We start from the raw sequence: 24360 nt of genomic DNA, 5'->3' as shown, positions 1-24360 counted from the left end.
TAGTATTTTTGCTCTGTAAGGGGAAATGGGATTTAAAGCACTTCTGGATCAAGCTAATGTTTGATGCCTCCTTTTAATTTCCTTAACTGCCTCTCAAACCCACATCTTCTTGCTTAATTCTTTTGCAGCTTATAAAATTATGGCAAACATTCCTTTACCCTTTTTTTCCCCTATTATTTTCCTCACAAACATGGACAGACACATGATGACCAAAAAAAAAAAAAAAAAAAAAAAAAAAATTAAAAAGTTCTATAGACAGAGCCATTACTTTTTATTTAATTTGAAAGAATTGTCCTGTTTTGTGGCATTCCAAAATCAAGGACAAGGTTCTGCAGTATTATCTGCACTGATGAACTGAGGCACCCTGGGAAGCCCCACTGACAGGCACAAAGGTTCATGTATGCCCAACTCCCCACTAAATGACTGATAGTGTATTATTATCCCACTTCACATAAGTGACAATGGAATATTGAATCAAACATGACAACATAAAAATCGCCTCAATTCATAATTTCATACAGCACGCTGTGCTAGTAAAAACTACCCCAATTATTCAAAACAATATTGAAGTAGGAAATGCTTAGGAGGGAGCATGAAATAAGATTGACTTGCTGAACAGCCCAAAGTTTTGAAGAAATGTCTAAACAGGCGTTCTATGGCCCCACAAACCATCTAAAATCTTTCCATTACAGGGATAGGCCTCGTAGCCAGTATCAGCTAAAGGTGTTATTTTTATCCATGGTGGGTACAGGGGCTGCTCAGAGCTCCACTGCTATCAGCATAAGAGATTGAGGCTTTGGCACTTGTCTTACTTTATCTACAGCCAATACAAGAGATTCAGCAACAGCAACTGCCTAAATGTCCTTTATGGATCCATGCCATGCAACCAAGTTTTAAATATCTTGAAATTAATCTAAAGATCTTTTACAGACAGATGAAGAGGTAGACGCTGAGAAAAGAAAGATCTTGTTTTGTCTGCAGGTTATGCTTAGAAGAAATAGACAGAGAGGAAGACAAAGACTTCCCAGGTACTGCAGGGGAACACAGTGATTCCATGTGAACATGTCCTGCTGCCTTAAATTGCCTTTGTAGCCTGACCTGGCAGTCTCAGCTCTGGTCCACGTGGCAACTTCCACCCTGGAGGAGCACATGGCTGGAGGTTTGAACAACGCCGCCACCAGCTGGATACCTACCCCAGGCAGGGATGGGGCTGGCTGGAGAGCAAAGCAAGCATATTCCTGCAGGAAACAGCTACACTCTGGAAAGAGCAGCTTTGCTTTGGCCAAATCTGCTCCCACACTCAGGACGGATATTCTGCATTTTAAACTGTAAATACCTTTAGAAATTAGAAGCTATCTGTTATAATTTCTTTAGCTTTGTCCACTTATGGTGAAAACTGAAGGGGAAGATTCACATGATGGTCAACACTGGATTGTGAAAAATCATTACTTAAGCCTCTTTAACTCCCAGGAGGATATGAATCCATCTTTTCATGATTCAGATCAAAAGGGTTAATATCGAATGAGAATCCCACCAAACTTTTCTGCTCATGCAGCTTTATTGAGCAAACTGTTCACCGAGTTAAAAACAGGAGTGCTCTGTGGTTACCACTTTGTCCTCCTGGGGCTGCCCAGCTGTGCCTCTCTGTAGCATAAGAATGGCTCCTAAAGAGGGCTCATGGCCCTGTGGGGACAAGCATGGAATAAAACTTACATCTTCTGCATCTTGCATGAGAGTGTGAACCCCTGAGCTTACTGCTAAAATAGTTCATCATCTTTCCCACCAGTTCTGTAAATCTCAGCCATTTTCTTAGTTTCACTACAAATGCCCAAGTATAAAATTAATTATTTTTTTTGGCTAGAAGCATTTTTTTCTTTATTTTGGACCAATTTGAACTGGTGGGGTTTTTTTGAGGGGATAAAGGATGAGAGAGGAGATTTTGGACTGTAAAATCAATTATTTGTACAGCCGTAAGGATCTGTGGAAAACTAGGTCTCACAGTCTCTCTAATGATGGGAAAGAGAAAGAATGACTATGAAGAAATATTGATAAAATTTAAAGTTGAACTTAAGAGTTCATTGCTTTGGTTTTGCTTGATACCTCCAGTCTAGTGTTTATTATCTCAAGTCCTGGATCCTTGAGAGAGGGAATTACTTGGAAGCAGTCTTACACTTAGCATATGTGAAGGATCTTGCTGGAATGAAGCATTAGTATTGGAACAAAGGCAGTCTGTAAGGGCTATGAAATGGAGGGCACAAGTACATACAGAGCTTCTGGGGATACAGAAACTCCTGCATCAAGTAAGGACACTGCACGTTTGATGCTCTGAAAAGAAGGTTGGTTGGTGCCTCCTCCCTGTCTCAAACAGTGGGATGTTCTGACTCAATGATCTTAGAAACCCAATGTGACTACAGGTAATGAGTTTGGAAGCAGACAGAGGTACTTGGATTTTATGTTAAATGAGCTATAGGAAAGAGTATAAATATCTTTTTCCCCTGAGATGTATGACACTTTCCATCAGGGTATCAATGACAAGTATGTATAACAAAGAAGTGAAGTAATTTTCTCAGGTAAGCCATTAGTCATCAGGCAAGGGTAAGGCTTCAGCTCTTTCTTGATGGGGTATTTAAAAAAACTCCAAGGAAGAAAGAAGAGATGTCTAGGAACTGAGTTTAATCATAGTGCTTCTCAACATTGCTCCACAGCTTTCTCTTGCTCATACTTACAAAATTACCTACTACTAATTACTAATTACTTATGACTCCTGACCTCTTTTATTTCCCCTTAAGTCTATTGTCAGAGCATTTATTATGAGATTCTGGCTTCTTGAAATGAATTCTTGAAATGAAGGGGTGTAGGATGTCAAATTTAGTTTCTGCTTGCATTATGTAGATCAAGGGGTTGTATGATGATTGTGCAAACTAAAAACTATGAAATTTCATTTGTGCTAGATGCATGCATAATGCCAGCCGTGGGATATTATTTCAAGAGAAGTGGAAAAATTAGGTGGCAAACAGAATTTTGGCAAAAGCACTGTTCTTCAGATGCCACATGTGCGAATCATTATTTTGTCTTGTAGAATGGTTAAGGAAATGTAATTTGAAATGCCAATTATATAATTAGGGTATTAAGCAACGTCACTGAATGACAAGTGATTAAGCACAAATCAACAAACAGACATAGCATTACTTTGAGCAGTGTGTGGAAAATGCCACAGAACAACTCTAGATAGCACTGGGTGAGCAACAAAGTTCAGTGTATATATTGCTAATGTCTTTATCTAAAATGGAGGTGCTTACAAAAGCTGGATTTTGACTGAGTGTTAGCTTTAATTCATAAATTTGAAAGGTTTTACCAGCCCTAAAAATTAAAATGGACAAAAATATTAAAATGAAAATGCTGTCTGTTAGGGGTTAAAATGAAAAATCAAGATCCTTGTCAATCTGAACTGCAAGACAAGCCACTTGGGGGTGGGTCTCCTTCCACTTGATTTTTGCCTCTATCTCTGTTACTAACTTTGGTCCAGTAGGTGTATGCCTATCCATTTTTAGCTGTTGAGTGGGAGAAGAACCTACCTCTGTTGTCTTCCCCATGTTTTTCCCTGACAGGGAAAAATCTGTTAGATTTCTTGATAATACAAGTGGGCTGAATCTCCTGCTGAAACGTGACAAGGCAGTAAACTGACATTTTTAGCTTTTCCTAACTTCTCCTATGCCTTTCCCTTTCAAGTTTCTTCCCTTTCCTAACAGCCACAGCAGCAAGAAAATTCAAGATTTTTACATTCCACCATTGTCCAACTGAGACTAAAGTAACAGCAAAACAACCAAACCAGAAACAGATTGCAAACTTAGGATAGCGAACAGCTGGCCTGTGGTCCATGGAAGGTTGGCTCACTGTATGTTGTTAATGCTTTTCTTTCCACTTCCACATGTTACACTGCACTGAAAGCTTGCTAAGGTATTTTAATGCAAGTAACTACAAAGAGTGCAGTTCCAAAACAGCTAAACTTCTGCAGGTCAGGGCTGCTACAGCCCTGCTCTTCCTCCCTCCATGTGCCACTCCTCATCTCCTGTTTGTGCCAGGTTGCTACTGCACAGTGAACAGCTTCAAGGGTATAAAGAAGACAAACATTTCTACAAGAAACTAACTTCTCTGTACAGTTAATTTTTGCCTCATCCCCTTTAAATGACATTTTACAAGGTTGGTAAGCTGAGCCAATAGCTTGCTGCTGTGGAAAGGGATGGCTCCCTCTCCTCTCCTCTTGGGTGGGCAGTCCTCATGTGTCCCTTGTTTCAGCACTGGCATTCATCTAAGCCCCAGAGGATCGGTTTGACTCACTGAGCTGGCTAAAAGCTTGTTTGCACCTAGCTCAGCAGTTTAGGAAGCAGCCAGGACTGGAGATGAAGTAAACAGGAAAGAACAACCAAGGCAGAGTGTCTCACCCTGAAGACACTCAAAAGCTGCCACAACAGCTTGGGCAGCCTGCTCTATACAGCCTTGCTTGAGCAGGGGCCTTGGACCAGGAGACTTCCAGAGCTCCCTTCCCACCTCAACCATTGTGTGATCCTGTGAACATCACCACTCTTGTGAAACCTTACCAGTAGCAGTCAGGAGGATATTTCACCTTTTTTCTCTTTTTCCAACAGAAGAAGACAGTCCCAAAAGCATACATGGTCCTTGTTTGTCATTAGTTATGAGTAACATGCCAAGCATGTAAGATAGGCAGAGACTGCAACACTGCCATTTCATACCCAGCTGACATTGCTGTGTAAACAAACATGCATACACAAAGCACTGAAAAATCCTATTATGCATCTTCAGCAAGAAGCAGTCACATTGGGAATTTGCTCAGGAAGCCCTGAATGAGAGGTCTGAAAAAGCCTGGCAAGGAGATAGGCATGCCTTGGTTTGCACTTTTTTCCCATTCAGCAGTTAATTAGTAACCCACTTTTTGAAAATTAAAGATTACACTTCCTGAACAAATACAAGCATTTGATCTTGGGCTCATCAAGGAAAACTTTAGCAGCTGCCAGGGAAAAGCAAATGTTCTATCACGTACATCCAGACTGACATAATGCGAAACAGGAGATGAAGAATACGGAGAGAATGTACCAGTACCTCCACACACAGTCGTGGGGAGCACAACAGATGAGGAAAAATATCAAATAGCAGACAACAATCCAGTGAGCCTAACTAAAACCTGATGGGATGACTCCTTACTGCAGCATCAACCTAAGAGCAGAACAGTGAAGTGTGGTGCTAGATATCAAAAGCAATTTAAATTTCTGTCCTAGATGAACTGGCTCTTTTGGAGCATTGGGCATTCAGCTGTGTCATGCTTCACCCACCCCTGGAGGTTACAGAGCTGACAAAAAGAGGGCAGCAGCTACTGAGACCCCCCCCCACCCTTGAAGGAGGAGATCTAGTTGTGTGAGATATTTTCATAAGATCAGGCAGAAGTCCTGATGCTGAAGGGGCTATAATGGAATTGCCAAACTTTGGGAAAACCGCTAGAAGATTTTTAGTTATTAAAACTAAAGCTTAATCATTTTATTGAAGAAGCCACCCTGAAGAAATGATAACTGCATTTACAATAAGTAAAGTAGAAATGAGTTGACAAGTGAAGCATATAATATCACCTAAGGGGGGGGGAGAAAAAAAAGGACAAAAAAGGATACATACATTTTTTTAAAGAAAACCTTGACATTTTTTCATTTTTTCACCATGTCCAGGACAAAGAAAAGCACTGTGAAGTAAATAGCAACATCTAGAAAATCCTAATTCCTTGTTACCAAAAAAAAAAAAAAAAAAAAATTAATTGGGAATTAATGTAGTGTCCAGTAAATCACCAGGTTTTCTGAGCTGGAAAGGTATCTTAACAAAAAACCCAACTCCATTTACCTTTTCTGGTTACAGCACTGTACTAATTCTTATCCTCTGCATACTCACTGACTACATCTCTAGTTATCTGGCTTTTGTAAATTCCCTAGGTACTGCCTCCTGAGCATACTCTACAAGCAATTCTCAGACCATAATGGAGATGTGGAGCTTCATATGTGTGATGGACTTGCTGTTGCAGAGTAAGGTTCTTTTCAAAACTCAATGCTCCAAGCACCTTCCCTTGAGCCTGTCACCCATCTCTTGTTCCTTGAGAACCTGTATTCAAATGCCATCAGGAGCTGCTCACATTTGGGCATCCCCAATCTATGTTAACCCTGCCCAGAAGTGCCTATTTGCAGGCCAGCAATGATGGTTTGGTACAGATCACATTTCAGTTTGCTCACCATGCTGCCAAGCTTTCCATCAGTAACTTCTGAAACTGCTGAATGTGGCATCTTCCTTTCAGTACATCCCTCCCCATTGGGCTCTCTGATCAAGTCTATCTTATCAGTAGCTCTTCCACTTCTACAATTTCTGCTCATTCTCTTTCCAGCTAGTTTTATATTTGAAAATAAAAGTGTTCTTAGTGGTAGATTAAATATAATGTTAAACAATTGGTATCTTCCTGCAAAGTAAAAGTATTCTAGTCTTTGCATTACAAAGTGCAGAAGAGTTATAAAACTGCAGTATAATGTACAACATAAATATAATGGATAGCATTAAGAAAGCAAGGAATATAAATACAGGCATAAAATGTTCATTGATATCACTTTAACAGCACAATTAGATTAAGTAAACAGCTGAACTCAGTAATAAACAAATGGACAGCATTGCCAGCTCCAAAAAACATACATATGGTTAAAACCTTCAAAATCATCAAAAAGCATTAAAGCAATGAGACTTTCAGAAAATGCACTGCTCTTTGATCTGCCTCCTGAAATTCAAGTAGAGAACCGGTCACTCCTCAATGAACATTAAGTTACTTGGAGTTAAAAATTCACTTGTACAGGCAGAGTACTCCATGGCAAGCATTTAAAATCTCAAAATGGGCCCAGGCTGTTCTTTCTCATCACTAGCACTGACTTTTAAATAATTTTATTTAAAATGAATGTTCATGCATTCAATTTGCCTGCTGTTGCAGCCTTAAGAATGTACCCAAGATGTTTATTCTATTCACAGCTATGACAACCACAGGAGTGTGACACCCATAAATACTCAGTCACTCAGAGTATAACATCCAGAAAAACAATTATTATAAAGCCACTAAAAATGGTAACATTGCAAGTTTCTAGAATATACATGTAAACATGGAAGCTGAGTTTGACACTGGCTTGTTCAAGGCACAGCAGAAGTGTGTCACTTCTTAGACTGAAACTATGTCACGGGCTGTCTTGTTTGATACAGGGCACCAAATTTAACCTAGCTACCATCATATTGTCACTGTGAATCCAGTGATGTCTGTTGAGGGCAATACACCTACAACAACTTTAAGGTATTGACTAGAGTCCTCCAGGGAAAACATATATCTCCATTTCCTTCAATTGCTAGCATTTAATCTCCTAACTTACAGTTCTTAGAGTGCTTGCACTCAAGAATTCAATAAACTCTTCATGTGCCACAGTTCACTAAAACTGGAAGATATTTATTTGTAGCAGTAACAAGAAATTCAGGTTTCAGTACTTTGAGATGCAGCAGTGCAGAAAATGTCTTTTTTTGGTGGGGTTTTTGATCACCCCTTCTAATTTTCTCTTTTATCCCATTCTGTGGCTTTCAGACATTCACTGCCCCATTTCCCTGCACTTTCCTTGTTTTCTGCTTCTTTCCAATTATTTTTGCTTATATATCCTCCTATCTATGAATTTTTCCCTCTGTCTCCTGCTTTTCATATCTTGAATTTTCTCAGTGACACAAATAAAAAACTATGTTCTTCCTTTCTGTTACTTTAAATCCCCCACTTCCAATTCATTCCCCAGCTTTACAACATATGCCTGAAGTCCATCATAAGCCCTGAGAATAGGTTGTCTCTGGTCCCAAGCAATGTAAAAACACCAAGTTTTGCTATCATTAAGGAAAAACTCAGCTTTTATAGGGAAAATTAATGTAAAGTGGTGACCATTTTAACTAATAGCTACTTGTAACTAAATTTTGCTGAAAAAAAAAAAACTTCCAAAGAATAGTTGCTGTTAAGGAAAGAGAATTTTAGAGTTATAGTTGGATAATGGGAAACAGAAAAAATAGAAAGAAATCATTCAGGACAAAAAAAATTATGAACCCCATTAAATTTTTATAAAGGAGGCTGGCATACCTGAATGCAAAACCCAGCAAAATATGTGGCAGGATAGATTGCAGTGGTGCTTTAGGAATGTTTCCCATTTTTCCTTTACGTCAAAAGAAAAATGAAAGATCAGCAATTGCTTCCACAATGCTGCTTCATGACCAAATGAGATATGCCTTGTCAATCAGACATTAGAAATACACACTAATTAGTGTACCAGTATGACATGTTTATATTAATCTGAAATTGCTCAGATTAAGTATGTGGGGAAAATATTTGAACTCATTAAAATCACAAGCTAAACCAATCTAAAGAATGAAAACTCCCTACAGAGTACAGGAAAAGAGCAAGAGACTTGAAAAACTGCAGTGTCAAGTCCTGACATATTTGAAACAGCCAGATAATGTACTTATGTAGGATTGTAACCACTTTGGTATCCGCTGGGTAACAAATCTCCCACTGGATATGAGTAGGGAGACACATTACAAAAGACAAGTCCAATCTAAAAGGTATTCTATAGTGCTGGAGATGCCTTTGGCAACATAGTTTTCTTTTTTTTTCCCTTTTAATTTCTTTCTTTCTTTTTTTTTTTATCAGCTGCCATGCACCACAGTACTGTGGTTCTTCTGCCACAATATAGTGACAAATCTATACAGCTTTTTTATTAGATACTCTCACACAACACTTTTCACCCCTTTTCCCCAAAAATATTCCAGAGTCTCACTCCTAAAGTGTTCCATGAAAAACCTCTGGAATATACAGAATCAGTATTTTAAAACAAATGTGAGAAAAACTGTCTCATAAGCACAGAAGCCACCAGTTCCTGCCTCACAACTGAGGCAGAAATCACCACCCCTCCACTGAAATCACAGGCTGCCAGGTGATCAACCCATCCTAATAGCCATAAAATACTACAGACATGGTTTAAAAGTAACAGATTACAAAAGTTAAAGAAGAATTTATAAAATTCAAGTTTTATAGCATACAGTTATCTTGCACTTATTCAATTTGACACTTTAAAATCAAGTTCAGTTTGACAAAGGTGCAGCATTTCTGTCTCCTATTTTTAAAAGAATAATAACTATCATATCAACCTACTGTGAGCAAAATTAGTAGGAAAAAGGTAGAGAACAAGGAAAAACATACCAAGCACACTGGAACAACAGAGAAGAGGGAATTTTTCTTTTAGTTAGTCCATTAATAGCCCTATTTTGTCATTAATTTGTTAATTCCAGTTTCTGATAAACACCTGACCTGCTAATGATTATTTTTCTCTATTTATTCAGGTGGTGGAAAATGATGTTATAATCTAGTCCTGCTACCCTCTCATCAAACACAATCAGTCAATAGCATCCCTCTTCCCCAGAAAATGAAATTCCTTTGACAGTTAGGAAAGTCATGAGCAGAAATCTGTGTATCATGTCCAGTGAGTGGATCTGTTTCGTGAGCCACTGGTTGGCATTTGGCTTTCAGATGATTATTTTCTTTTGCTCTTGGCTCAGATGAAATCTTTGCACAAGTGATGTGGGTTCAATAACACAACAAACACCCCATCATGCAATAACAAAACATTTTTCTTTCCATTTTAAGAACCCTGTGGAAAATTACGTAACTACAACCAATTATGAACATTTTTTAAACTTCAAATTGAAACAAGATGAGGAAGTTCCAGCTACAAAATGCACCAAATAAATTTAATTCTACCTATTTATGAATGTGCTATGATACAATCATTATCTATTTGATTTTGTGCAAATTTTTTTTCTTCTCAGAAGAATATCCTATTTGGAGCACTGAACGAGTACATTTGGGATGAAACTAATGCTGCACATAATCTGGAATTTCCTAATTTCTGGGTGCTTGGCTTTGCAGGCTCAATACAACATTTTCATTTAGAGGTCTTAAATATATAATTATTCAGATGGCTTAAATGTGCTTTTTGCTTACAGAGTCTTTTTTCTGTTTACATATCATACTCTAGCCTAAATAAATGCTAAGACAAAGGCCAAGCTGGCTGGTAGCCCAGAATGTAGTTGTTACCAAATTGACAGGGACCACCTTAAATTCATTCAAATGTCTAAATATCATTCTTGTGTTATAACTATATTTTAAAAGCCTATCTTTACTGAAAGAAAAATGGAGCAGCTTTAGAGCAGCATAAACAAGTTGCTGGATGAAATGAGAATTAAATGTCAAAGTATGGTCTGACTTACCACAGCTCTCCATTACTGTAAAACACCAAACACTTAAGGGCAGGAAGTATCCTCATGTTACCATGTAAATAACTAATGGGCTTAGATTATGTTAACAACTAGCTTAGGAACTTTCAATAAAAATCCCACCAAACAAAAACACAGCTAAGAGTGTCCAAAACTCGTTCCCAAAAGTAACTAATTCTGCTAATTCCTTAGTCAGCTTTCCCTTCTTTTCTTAGAGAATCTTGCATAGAGTCTGATAAAATGTACAGCAATGTGAACACAGTACCATTTAAAGAGGACCTGCAAAGGCAAGTAAATATGGTAGTTTTTTCTAATCTACTGAAGATGTGAAAGGTGCAAGGTTTGGTTTAATGTTTTCTTCTACTTGTTTCCTTTTTGCTTTTAATACTTTCAGAGTATCAAAGTCTTGTCTTGCTTTTATACATAAGAAGGTTGGAGGACAAGACAACAAGAATGGAAGGCCCCCTCACTTCCCATCTGAAGCAACAGGGTGATAAATGATTAACATTGAGCCTTCTCTTTTCTTCTGGCTTTCTGAAAGAAGCTTGAATTAAATGTTTTAGCAACAGCCAAACAAAATGGGAGTTTTACACAGTCTGATTAGAAACACCCTTCCCCTCTCAAATGCCAGTTTCTCGTGACAGATGACTGCTAGAGACGATGGCTTCATCTCTTTGCTTTTCCAACTACTCATAATCTTCTAACAAAAATAGGATAGACAAGACCTGATACATACATAAAAGCAAATAAAACCTTTGCAGAAACCTTACATCTGTCTTTAAAACCAAAGCAAACTCTTCCTAATATGTCTTAAAAATTTGTAAAAGGCAAATTTTGTCTCCATTTCACTCTTTAGATCTAATCAGGCTTTTAGTAGGGCAAGAGAGGCAAATCCCTGTGACAAGAACATTCCATATGAAAAGCACAAGATGTGTTGAAATTTTAAATTTACTAATGCTGACATTCTGGCCTTACCAGATATCAATAAAATTACAAGAGTGTGGGGTGAAGGTATTATACCTGGTCATGGCTGGCTTCAATGGAGCTCCCGATACCTTGGAAAGTCATCTGCACAGGAGACAGTGTCAAACAGGTCATACACTCTTTGCCATTTTGTCTATCACTGTAGTGTACCTATAACAGAATAACATACGTAATCTGCTAAACACCAGGTTTGCACAAGGGAGTCATGCTAAAATACTGCCCCTTTTCAACAAGCTTGTAAGAAGAATTCCAGACATTTACATTGAATTCATCTTAAATATCAAAAAAGGAGTGTGTAAAATATTCTAGATAGTCACATGCTGAAGTGGGGCCCAATTTTCCATGATATGCCTGTTGCATGATTTTTGGAGTGCTGAGTTCTTCTGATTCTGACATCTTTCAGACTGAATTCAAGATGCTGTATCTATATAAGAATCTAGCTTCAAGTTAAAGCTTCCAATCTACATGTCATTTTTAACAGCATACTATAGTGTAGTTATAAATACCCAAATAAATCATTACAACCTCCAAAAACTTGCCAATAATAATTCAAATTTTTCTATTGTAATTTCATTTCTAGTAAAATCCACCAGCTCTTTTGACATTACTACGATGTTACAAATTCCAATTAAATCAAAATGACAGATAAAATGGAGAAATCACATTCTTCTTGAGATGTCTAGGCTATCGTTTTCTAAGAGTAACTCATTCCCTATGGACATCAAGATGCGCATGTTGAACGTGAGCTTGAAATACAGAGGAGGATAGTGCTTCTACCTGAATTATTCTCTTTGTCTTAAGGTTCCCTTCAGATGGTTTTTAAAGCCCCTAAAGAAAGGATGAATTTTAACATGATGAAGCAAAATGAAATTAAATGTTGCTAGCATTTCATTATTAAGAACAGGTTGCCACTCATGCTGAATTGTTGAAATAGCTCCCGACTTCTAGACGGGCAGATCAAGCACTTTGTTCTACAGGAGAGGTGGAATTCAGTTTATGGTGGTAATTTACATTGACTATGTGACCCCTGTCAGAATTGGAAAGAGAGATCAGCTCTGCTGGAGACAGACCTTTTATGTTAGTATCTATTTACAGCTGTACAGCTCTCAGGCAAAAGGTACATGGTAAAGCCTCATCCTGACTTTCAGGCTACAAAATAAATCTTGCTATTTCTGAAGACAACTAGGAACTACATTAGGTTTATTCCTGCGGAAACAGTTTAGTGACAATATGACAATTGTAAACAGTATATTAAATCCCCTGTGTCTAACTCTTCTCTGCCACAGGTGCAAATTTGGAATACTTCAACTGAAGTAAAACCAGTGCAAAACTGGTTGAGTAACAGGAAAACCAAGTCAGTGCTATGTTTCAGAATTACTTTACTGACAAAAAACCAAAACAGTTTTGCCGTGGCCAAAAGTAAGATACAGAATGCAGAAGCCTTGTACAGTGCATAGAAATACTGATTTCATTCAGCCCTTCTTAAAGCTTTCTGGATTATTCCTGTCTCTCTTCCTCTCAACCCCCACAGTATATGCCTACTAAATTGCTTGTGGCTCTCTGCCAGAAAAGCCATACTACTTACTTAGAAACCACAAGAGGCCCCTTCACATATACAATGGTTTAACTTTGATTAATTGAAAGAGGTATGAAGGTATGAAATTTGGCTGACAAATATAAACTGAAGTCCTTTAAATGTCAGGGACTACTGTTATGACAAAGGCTTATCAAGCTTCCACAACTAGTTGCAAAGTAGATTTTCTGCTGAGTATGTGTTGTGGGAATGTGACGTGAGAAATGGGGCAGCAAAGATCAAGAGGATGGGTCAGTGCTGCAAATATAACATCACCAAAGGGGCAAAATCTGGTGACCAAGAAAAGCACGTATGTAGAAATGGGAAAATGGCACTTTCTGAACTGTACAGCATGTCTGTAGGCTTAGTTTTAGTCAGAATAATATGAGTATACAATTCACTAGTGTCCACTGGAATAAAGAATGACTAACAAGCTGAAAGAACAGAAGATAGCCAGAGGAAAAACTACTAGTATTTCATGCCACTACTATCTGCAATAGCAGATTTGTGCAGGCAGAAGAAACATTCAGACTTCTACATTTGGCATGCGTATGTGCAATTTCCTAGTAATCCTGCTTTGTTATTTATCAGTCCAGTTCCTGCATTCTCAAACTATATTATTCCTTTCCCCTTCAAGTTTGATCTATGAGCCAAAATCTGGGGCTTTTTTATTTACCTATTAGAGCAGAATATCCAAAATAGGCACTCAGAAAGAAATAATAGTAGTCAAATAATTATCAAATAGCTCAAATAGCAGCAGACACTTCTTGGGTTTTGGCCAGCAGCATGTTGCAAATATTTCAGTTTATATGTCCATGATATTATTACTAAGTGTGGGAAGAATTTGAATGTCTATAAAACTCTTTCAAGAATATATCCTTCAAGGCAGAGCACAGAAAATACCTGAGCTAGTATCTGTGATCAAGGAGTGATGACTGAAGGCTGTCCAAATGCTCTGATGGTGATTACTAAGCTGTTACTGAGATTCATGATGACAAAAATAACACTTTTCTAAGTTCCCCTGTGCCTTAAAGAGTCAGGAGTGCTTAACTACAGCCCATCTCACCATACCTCTGTTAGGCAGGTAAGGACACTTTGTGGACAGACTTTAAATGACTCATCCAAGCTGGACTGGACTGACTGGCAGTGCTGGAACTATAGTCCAGCATTAAGGCCTCTGGCCTAACCACAATTGGTTATTTTCTCTTTCCATATGTTATGGAGGTAAAAACAAAAGAGTTATTAAGAAAATTACTCTCTATGTCCAGGACCTAATTACCTAGCTTCACTTTTTATAATTAACGGACACTTACAGATTAGCTCAGTGCATTTAAGGATTAAACAGCAATGAAATTTCACTCATTAAAATTCAGAATGTTTTATTTAGATAACATATAAGCAAAGATTTGATAGAAAAGAATTAGGATCTGGTTAGAAAACAATGGCCAGCATGCAGATGTCTCTAGAAAGAGTTGTGCAAGTTTTTGACTAAAATGCAAGACTCCAGCCTCAGACTATTATGAGTGATTTACATGTAATTCTCCTCCAAGGTTTGTCTACACAGCGCAAAGTGGTGTCACCACAACAAGATCCTGGCAATAATCCTAAATGGGACTGCTCATTTATTGGGAAAAGCACATAGCACTGCCAGCTTTTCTCCTGGGTAACTACATACACCTGAGATAAATCATGTACAGCCAGCCCAAGAATACCAAACACAGCACTCCACAGCACTGTGAGGGCAGGGCACAAACATGTGCAAAACACAAAGGGCATCCCGGACATCAAAATACAGAAATAAATTCTAGAAGTATATCTTTTCACAATGCCACAGATTTACTTACATGTGTATGCTTTCATGCTCTATATTCACATGACATACAAGTGTATATTCATTTTCCAGATTGCTTCAGTCAGGAACAAGCAGCATGGCATGAGTATGTACAGATGGGCACCATTCACTGGAGTGTATATATAGAAATTTATGTCAAGGTCCAAAACCACTTGACAGCTTACACTGAAATTTGGCCCTTGTTTTTAGTATTTTAAATTACTGAAGAGATGCAAATATCTTCAGTATTGATCCAAATTGATGGGCATTTATAGCTACACATAAAGGAAGATATAAGATGAATGTTTACGATGATACAACCGAATGGGGAATGGCATAGCCAGAATTTTAAACTTTATTCATTATTTGAGACAGGAGAAAGTACACTACACTGCATAAAACTGTGTAGGAAATTACATTTTAGGGTACTTCTATCACAATGCTGCTTCACAAGCTGGAAATTTCCCATTTTTCTCATATTTATAGAAAGATGTCTCTTCAATCTGCCTTTACTATAATACCCCTCCCTCCTTGCAACTGTTCTGATGGAAACTGCAAAAATATATCAGGATTTATCTTGAAATAAGCTGCTTTAAAAAACTAAATATGAAATTTCAGATAGTGGCCACAGTTACACTGAAGAAAAAAATCTGTAAATACAATGCTCCTAACTACAAGAACAGCATAGTCTGCTGGCTTTCAGCATGCATGTCTGAATTTGAACATCTATCCTTTTGTATGGACAAGGGCTGTGGCTTACTGAATCACAGCTGAGGAGGGTGAGAGACCTGTTGTGCTACTACTTAATCATTAAGCTTGACTATAATATCCCAAACTACTGTTAGTAATGAGTGAACTAACAAGAGTCTGAGAGGAGCGAAAATAAAGGTTACACTTTTCACACACTTCTGCTTAGATGTTCACAGTTTGAAACACAACTTCTGTCAGGATAAACATTTTCTTTCTTGAACATTCAATAGTTAAAAAAAAAATTACAAATTACCAAAAGAAAGAAGTCATCTGTGACACTGGAGTTCAAGTTTCCAAACTGAAAACTACTCTGAGTCAAAGCATCAGCAGGAGTCTTAGAATGCTAGACAGAAATAAACTAGGTAATAAAATGCCATTATGTTCAGCAATGCACAAATCTTCTGGATTGACAAGCCTGGACTATTTTGTTAGAACAAAGGATGGTATTCCTTTAAATCTGCCCCTTAAAGAGAGAGCACTGGACTTAGCCCTGAGTTTACAGAATAGTTTCCAAGATTTTACAGAGGCTGCTTTGGATTTACAGCAACAAGAAAACCAGAATGGGCTCAGAAATCAGATGTTAAAATAGTAGTTTTGATTTGGATTTGGACAAGAGTCTCATGAAACAGTTTCCTTCCTTTTGCATCCTGGTGAAAAGCTGTCTGTTCCATATGGGTCTTTTATCTTCCACTTTATATTGTACATCTACAGTTAGTCATGTCAACTACTAAAGAAAAAATGAAACAAACCTGTTTGAACTCCAAATCTGTTTCATGCTTATTTATTGATGAAGAAATACTTCTGGCACAAAAATAAATTTAATATATTTGCTCATTTCAGCCATTTTCTCAAAGCCAATTTTAGGAGTTTTCACTGTATAGTATTCTAGTACTAAAAAGCATGAGTCCTTGTACTATATATTATCTATAGAGGTTTCCTAACAAATATTGAATCAGTTTTTTCAGACACAGAGCAGTATGAGAGAGATTCCAAATACCACTTTTCATTCTTACTACCTGTTTTACAATTCCTTTTTTGTGTGTGTGTACGTGAGTGAGAGTAGAATAAGAAAACAGTAAAAACAAAAAAAAATTGGGGGAAAAAACTCATCACCTAAACAAATCTTTTTAAAAAGTTGAAAAATAGACACAACAACCAAGTCCAAGTTGGAAAAAAAAAATTATCCCAGATGAAATAATAAGACATACAATAAAAAAAAAATTTAAAAATCAGAAAAAAAGCATTGAATCAAACTGTTTCCTGCAATGCTGGAGTTCCTTGATGTAGTGCTATTACTAAAAATAGTATTTTACTAATCTCAGCAGGGTGCTGGCTAACTGCATGCCCATCAGATGTTTTTAACAGCCACCCCCTGTGGAACAAATCTAAGGAGCGCATGAAAAACACCCACATTTTAAAAAGCCCCCTTGCTAGATCATTAAGGAAAGATAAAGGCCTGTACATTGGGATGTGATATATAACACAATCATTGTGCCAAGAAAACATATGTTTGATTAGTGCGCCTCAGGTTCATTAATCGCCGTGTCTGCTTCACAGCAGTGGGTGCAGTTTCCACCACAGCTACTGCACCAAAGGGTAAAGACACTTGGTAGCTTAAGGACTGACAGTTCAGCAGTAAATCTCCAGCTATTCCAACATGCCTCTCTCACACAGTTTGAATAGCAGCTGTATCACAGCCTTAAATCTTCATTAAAATATAGTCCTAGGGTTTAGGCTATGAAATAAACCCTTCCTGCACCATAAATAGGCAACAACAAGGAGAATAAAGGCGTTGTCACAGGTTACATTGCCACATTAGTACTGTGACAGTATTAATGTGGCAGTATTTCATGCTCCTGGCTACAGTAAGGCAGACACTTGACATCTACAAAAAACAGCAATGTACAAATAATACTGAAAAAAAAAAAATTAATACAGTTTCCAAAGAGAATATATAAAATCTCTGCTAAATGCAAAGTCTGAGCTGAAGAAGCTTGTACAGTTTTTTTTTCCCCCTGCCATTTAGATATCCCCTGAATTCAGAGCTCCTGTTTCAGTGATTCATGAGAACTGGAAGGTCTGGCCCTACATTATGCTCAGCCAAGCAAGGGAGACCCAGCTCTGTCCGACCTCTGGATGTGATGTTTGGCTTCACAAAAGAGAAAATCAGCTGCCATCATAGCACAGAGAATAATCAGTGCAGTGAGGTGCTTATTGCTCACCTTCCATCTGTTAAATCTTAACTCAGGTATGTATTTATAAAGACAGTGTCCCTGTGCAGCACATTCAAAGTGAGCAACTATGTTTACAGTGGCTGGCACTGAGAGGTGCAAAGAGACCTGTTTGTCTGATAGGAAGGCTGAAAGCAGGAGATGGGACTTTCTATTTTAAAAAAATGACACCTACATTGAAAACTACCTGGCTACCCTATTAATTTCCTCTATTCTACAAATAAGATAGGTATTTTTTTGTCAACATAGGAGAGTCGCTTAACTACAGTGAGTTAAAACACTTAATACAATGCCCTCACCTCCAAAAATAATAAAAATGTGATAAAAAATTAATAAATTAATTATTCAGAAATCAACACAACGCAAAGCCCTACAAAATAATGTAAACTATAGCTAATATAGTTTTTGCAGAAACAACTTGTCTGCCATAGACCTATATAAGAGAGAGAGTTTCCAGAGAGAGGAGGTTTAATTAATTTTATAATCCATAGTCAAAGGAAACATGAGAAAACTGGCAACCCTGAGATCTCCTGCTTTCATCACATGGCCTAAAAAGTAGGAGGGAGGTGAGAGGGAGTGTTTTGCTAATAACATACCCAGAGGATGAACATGGTATGGAGCATTAGTGAAGGAGCCCCTGTCTTGGGTATCAACCCGAACAACTGACAACACGAGAGAGGAACTTGTTTTGTTTGAAAAGACAAAATTGCTTGGATTTAAAATAACTTTCTAGCAACAGCATGAATGGAAATATGTTCTCAGGAACACTCTTTTTCAGGATGAAGGTTGTCACTGAAGTGAAGAGTGAAGCAAACATTAATGGTTCTCTGTTTACAAACCACGTGTGAAAGCCCCAAACGCTGTGTTAATGAAGGGAGAACAGGATCACTGTGAAACTGTGAATAGAAAATCAGCTTCCTGAATTGGCTAAGAAATCTGATGCTGGTACAGACACTGATGTTGTGCACTAACCTAAAATAGGGCAGTATGCATAAAGAATCAACCTTCTTTAATTAAAACAAGAAACTATTTCACTTCCAAAAATAACCCTGCTCCGTTATGCTTTCAGTTTTGAATAAGACTGAAGGAGAAGATAGCCAAATAAACCTTCTATGAAAGCCTCAGCTTCAGTCACAGTCTAGCTTGTCTCCTTTCTCCTTCTTCACCTTTTCTTGTTGCTTCACTTTTTAAGAGTTTTTTTCTTGAGAGCTCAATTCCCTTACTATAATTAAAACTAAACCCCAGTCTGCTATGAATTCACCACTGCACCTTCACATTTTTGCCAACTGAAACTTCCAGTCTTTCAAAGTTTGGGCTCTATTCCAAGCCAAGGTCTGTAGCTAAGTTATCAAGTCACATTAGGATTTACTGAGAAAGATTTTGGCAGAGAATGCAGTCCGGTGTGTGAGAGATCCTGATAGCTTTTAAACTTTCTCATACATAAATCCCCTAAATTCTAAAATTGGCTATCAAAATAGAACTCACATTTTTTCCACAGACCAAGTTACATGCAGGGATATGTGGGAGGATTTCAAACTATTACTTGCAAGATGCCAAGCAGACAAGTTAAAATGTTACCATGTGACATGCACACCACACCTGAGGACCCATCCACTACCAGTAGCCAGTTATTCTCTGTTTACCTTCTTTCCTCTCAGAAACTGAAACACAAAAGAGGCACCTGGCTGTTTCTGGAGACAAGAAGAGCAAAACTTTAGCAGCGCTTGAATAAAGGGTTTGAAATAGGCAGAGAGGCAACGAATAGAAGAACAGAATAGAAGAAAGCTAGTTTAGATAGAATTCTGGCCAGGAGCCAGTTAGTTGGATAGTTTGTGCTAGATTTGCATTTGTTTTCCTAATTCTGCATACTCATGAGTCAATTTGGAAACACTCCTGCTGCAGCAAATACTACCTCCTGCAGTATGCTCTGTGAACAAATAGGCTACGTTTCCATATTGCATACCTTTCCTTATGGAAACTCATATGAGAATGATTTTTATGTTTATTTTTTTGCAGAATGCTACAACCATTTTGACTTCCTTTAAGGTAAAAAATAGGATAATATGAACTAGATGGCCTGTAATCCACAGAATCGTTTCTGAAATAAATGGAAACTATAAAACCACTTCTTGTAGATCTGCCTTGGGTCACTGCCATCAACTGTGGTACTGCCTACCTTCCCTCAGAAGTTAGGTGATTAAGAAAACCTATAAGCCAGAATGCAATGAAGTCCAGGTGCTTTGATTTTACAAGAGACTCTCTCTGAAGATCAATTCTGGTTATCATCTTGTTCTGTTTTATCTCTCCCTCTATTTCACATTCCCAACATATTTTCCTTCCTTTGGCTATTCATGTATAAATCAAGGTTTGGAGACCTTTCCTATATAACACAGCCATTTGGTGTCAAGTGGATTTTCAGTAGCAGGAGACCTGTAAGTTCTGAGAGCCACGTAAAAACTCTCAATTATCAGGTAGCCTGGACTTGTGCAAATCAGAGGTGTCCCTAAAATTGTCAATAAAATCCTGCCTGACTTACTGTCATTCTTGGAAAAAACTTTTTTCCCTTTAAATACAACAACAAATAGTAGCTGTCTTGAATAACCGGGTAAGTTTTGTAGGAAATAACCTGATAAAAAGGTGTAAGTCTTCTTCCAAGCACAATGACTGTAAATTCACATGGATAAAAGGACCTTTCCTATTTCCTGACTTCTGCCCAGTGGCACACAGTGGCAAAGGTGTCACTGAAGCATGAAAAGCTGTACCAGTTCTGACTAGGATGGAGCTACTTTGCTTCATAGTAGCTTGTTTAGAAGTGTGGGTAACACACCGATACTTATTGCTGAGCAGGGCTCACACAGCATCAAGGGCTTTTCTGCATCTCACACCACCCCACCAGCAAGAAGGCTGGCGATGGGTAAGAAGCCAGGAGGGGAGACACCCAGGACAGCTGACCCCAGCTGACAAAGGGATAGCCCACACCATATGGCATCATGCTCAGCATACAAAGCTGGGGGAACAAGGAGGGTGGGGGGTGTTTGGAGTGATGGTGTTGGTCTTCACAAGTCACTGTTACGTGTGATGGAGCCCTGCTTTCCTGGGGATGGCTGAACACCTCTCTGCCCAGGGGAAGTGATAAATGAATGCTTTGTTTTGCTTTCCTTATTAAACAGTCTATATCTCAACCCTTGAGTTTTTGCACTTTTACCCTGCTGGTTGTTCTCCCACATCCCACTGAAGGGGAGCAAGAACAGCTGCATGGAGCTGAGCTGCCCACCAGGGTATACCTGCAACAATCCCTTCTGGCACCCAGTGTGGGGCATGGAGGGTTAGAGACAACAATTGACTTGATCAGAGTATGCTGTACCAAATTTATATTTGTATACCAATTTATATTTGTTTGTATCTGTTTAATTGTCAGGCTCCTGTGCATGGGGCTTGCTTGCCTGGATGTAGATTAGTAACTAGTGCTCGCTAGTAACTGCTTTTTGCTTCTGCTGTTTCCTCTTTTCCTTATCATCCTATTCTGCTCTGCCTGGGAATATACTGATAACAGGAATGGGCTGGCAGACAGCCAGGGCATTGCTGCCATTCCTGTGCTGGACAGGCTGGAGCTCAACTTCACAGGACTGGGACTGTGGCTAAAATCATGATGGTGCAACCAAAAACACATGGCCATGGAGAAGTCTGTACTAGAGCAGGTACTCCCCTGAAGGGAGAGTGGCCTATGGATTTTGTCATTCTGGAGCAGGTACCTCCCTGAGGGATGGTGGTCAGTAGACAAGTCCACACTGCTCCATGTGGACTGTGGGCCTGTGTATAATCTCAGACTGGAGGAAGGACAAGGGGAGGAGTTCATTGCAATGCTGAATCCTAAGGTCTGGTACAAAGGGATGAAGACTGTAATGGAAACACCTTTAAATTGTCGTAACCCAGGATCTGAATTGCATGTCATGGGAATTACTATAGCAGGAACCCCTTGCTGCTAGCCAGGCTAGGAGCCAAGAGAGGAGTTTGCTGCAAACCCTATTATGTTCTGTTATTAAACCCTATAACCTGGCCTGAAGGGACCAGAGGTGGAGACTGTCACAGGAATACCCTTAAACTGTTGTAACCCAGCATGTGAGTTGCATGCTATGGAAACTAGCACAGCAGGAACCTTCTGAACCAACGAAAGACATGCCTCACAAGATGTGGAAGTGCAGCAGTGACCCAGCCTGAGCTGTTACTGGTGCCCAGTATCTCCATGCATCACACCACCTCTCCTGTCCTGAGTGAACTCATTAAATACAGATTGAATAACAGATTGAATACACATGGAGTAAATGGACTCAATGGACATTTTGTGGACTTTTAAAGGGGTGATCCACAGACTAAGGTGTTTCCATGTATATATCCCAGGATGGGAAAGTGGAGGTGAGAGAATCTATCAGATAATTTGGGACCTGAGCACAGTGTCAATAGTACGGAATAAAGGGTGGAGATTACAGAGTTTTTTCTAGGATAGAGCTAATTTGCTTGACAAAAGCATGTATTGTATTAAGTTTTGAATTTGTGCTCAAAACACTGTTGATAACATACTGGTGTTTTTGCTGTTGCTGAGCAGGGTTTGCACAGCACCAAAGCTTTTCTGCTCCTCACCCCATCTCATCAGTGAGCAGTGTGGGGGTGCACAAGGAGTTGGGAGGGGATACAGCCAGGACAGCGGACCCCAACTGACCAAAGGGATATCCCAGTCCTATGACATCCTGCTCAGTGATAAAACCTGGGAAGAGGAGGAAGGAGGACACTCAGCATTATGGCACTTGTGTTCCCAAGTCACCATCACATGTGATGGAGCCCTGCTTTCAGGAGGTGGCTGAACATCTGCCTGCCCACAGGAAGTGGTGAATGAATTCCTTGTTTTGCTTTGCTTGCACACACAGCTTTTGTCTTCATCTCAGCTCCTGAGTTTTATCACTCATGCCCTTCTGATTCTTTCCCTTATCCCACCAGGGGGGAGAGAGTGAGCAGCTGTGTGGGGCTTAAGCTGCTCACCAGAGTTAACCCACAACAAAAGCCTATAGTAATCGGAACATCAGGCAATAGTTTGGTAATTGGTGAAAGTGCAAACTTCCCATTAGAAAAAAACCCCTGCAGCTTTCAGAAGACACAGAAACTGAGATAATGAGGGCTTTGTCAACCATTTCTAAAGGTGTTTATACTCCCTGAGGGTAAGAGACAAACATTGCTGTTGAGATTATTGTACTGGCCATTGAGCATGGCACAGTACAAGCACACAGGAGATAATACCCTTCTGCCAAAAGCTAGGCTTCAATACTTCTGGTGGAGACAGAGCACAACATCATTCCACACATCATTTTACAAAAACTGATCTGACCAATGAGCAGGAACAGTGATAGTACACCTGACTAAGATCTCAGGCACCAGAACAGGAAACAAAAGCCCAATTCCATTGCTTGTTTCACAGAAGTAGGTATTTAAAATATATGACAGCACAGTAACTCTCAAGCTACTTGAAGGGGGTTAAAGAGCAAGAAATAATTATACTTTTAGTAGAAATTCAATAATTGCCACTACCCTTTGAGTGTTAACACTAAGGTAAATCAGCTGATCAAAGTTCCCTCTGGGCCTGACTGCACACTGCTATTTTAGAATAATTTCACTAATATTTGCAGTCTGGTCAATCCTGCTGGGAAAGAAGTTTCCAATGGTTGTGGGAGTGTGGGGAAGGAAGGGGCTAGATGTACAGTTACATACATAGAATCCAAATGTGGGCAAATAAACATTGTCTTTAACAGTCTTATTTCAAAAGTATTCCTCTCTAACACAATCCTGCAAACATCTTCACTTTTTAATATCCTAATTTTTCCTGATTTTTGGAGATAGCATCTTCAAAGAACCATTTATCTAAAAACATTTTGCTTTCGTTTATCTAAAAACACAGCTCTCAAATCTGTTTGACATTAATGATGCCAAGAAACCTGATGCTGTAATTTCAAAAGCTTCCTTTAATCATTATTTGGGTTTTCTACTTTGAGCAAGTGATGAGACTTTTGTATTCTTCGGCACTAGCCCATTTTCTGGCATTCCAGTCTCAAGCTGACAGTGGCCACAAACTGTGTCCACAGCTACATTCAAGGACAGAATGGTATAATCTGGATTTACATTCTTTTTTTTAGTGCTTGCTGCACTTTGTCTCTTTGGCTTTACCTGGAGATTTGCTAAAACATGCCTTTTGATTCATTCATTTGCAGGGAGCTTTGAAAATACACTCTCTGGCAGCTAACACTATAACTCTCTCCATTATAACAGACTCAGTGCATAGAACCCTTCCCTCCAAAAAAACAATAAATAGCCCAAATTTGCAAAACAGTATGTAGGGTGCCTCGACTAGAAAGTAAAGTGTAGGTTAGGTACCTAATCTGCAGAGGTGTTAATGAAAATCCCATACAGCTTCTACCTTTTTAGATTATTTTACAGCTTTAAATGACTTCTTATTAGCATCCATAGGGCCTGTGTCAATTTTGAAAATGGTATTTAGGTGCTTTTTAAAATCTGACCTGCTGAGAGAAATCATCAATTATGTACAGATCAGACCAAAACTACAGCTCTTTCCT

The 24360-nt window shown here is 38.8% G+C and overlaps 1 protein-coding gene across 2 annotated transcripts in view; it reads right to left on the bottom strand.

The window, feature by feature from the left end:
- The window catches only part of STAU2 (staufen double-stranded RNA binding protein 2), a 152901-nt gene that overhangs the window by 49348 nt on the left and 79193 nt on the right, over positions 1-24360 (bottom strand). The window contains exon 12 of one of the 2 annotated variants that reach the window (XM_056484149.1): positions 11395-11508. The exons of the other annotated variant lie outside the window; for it this stretch is intronic. Coding sequence (XP_056340124.1) covers positions 11395-11508 — 114 coding nt within the window. The remainder of the gene's footprint in view (positions 1-11394; positions 11509-24360) is intronic. 2 annotated transcript variants of the gene reach the window in all.

The sequence above is a fragment of the Oenanthe melanoleuca genome, chromosome 2, assembly GCF_029582105.1.
Source record: "Oenanthe melanoleuca isolate GR-GAL-2019-014 chromosome 2, OMel1.0, whole genome shotgun sequence".
Classification (NCBI taxonomy): Eukaryota; Metazoa; Chordata; class Aves; order Passeriformes; family Muscicapidae; genus Oenanthe; species Oenanthe melanoleuca.
The sequence above is the reverse complement of the archived record's forward strand: the minus strand, read 5'-3'. Positions and strand labels throughout refer to the sequence as shown.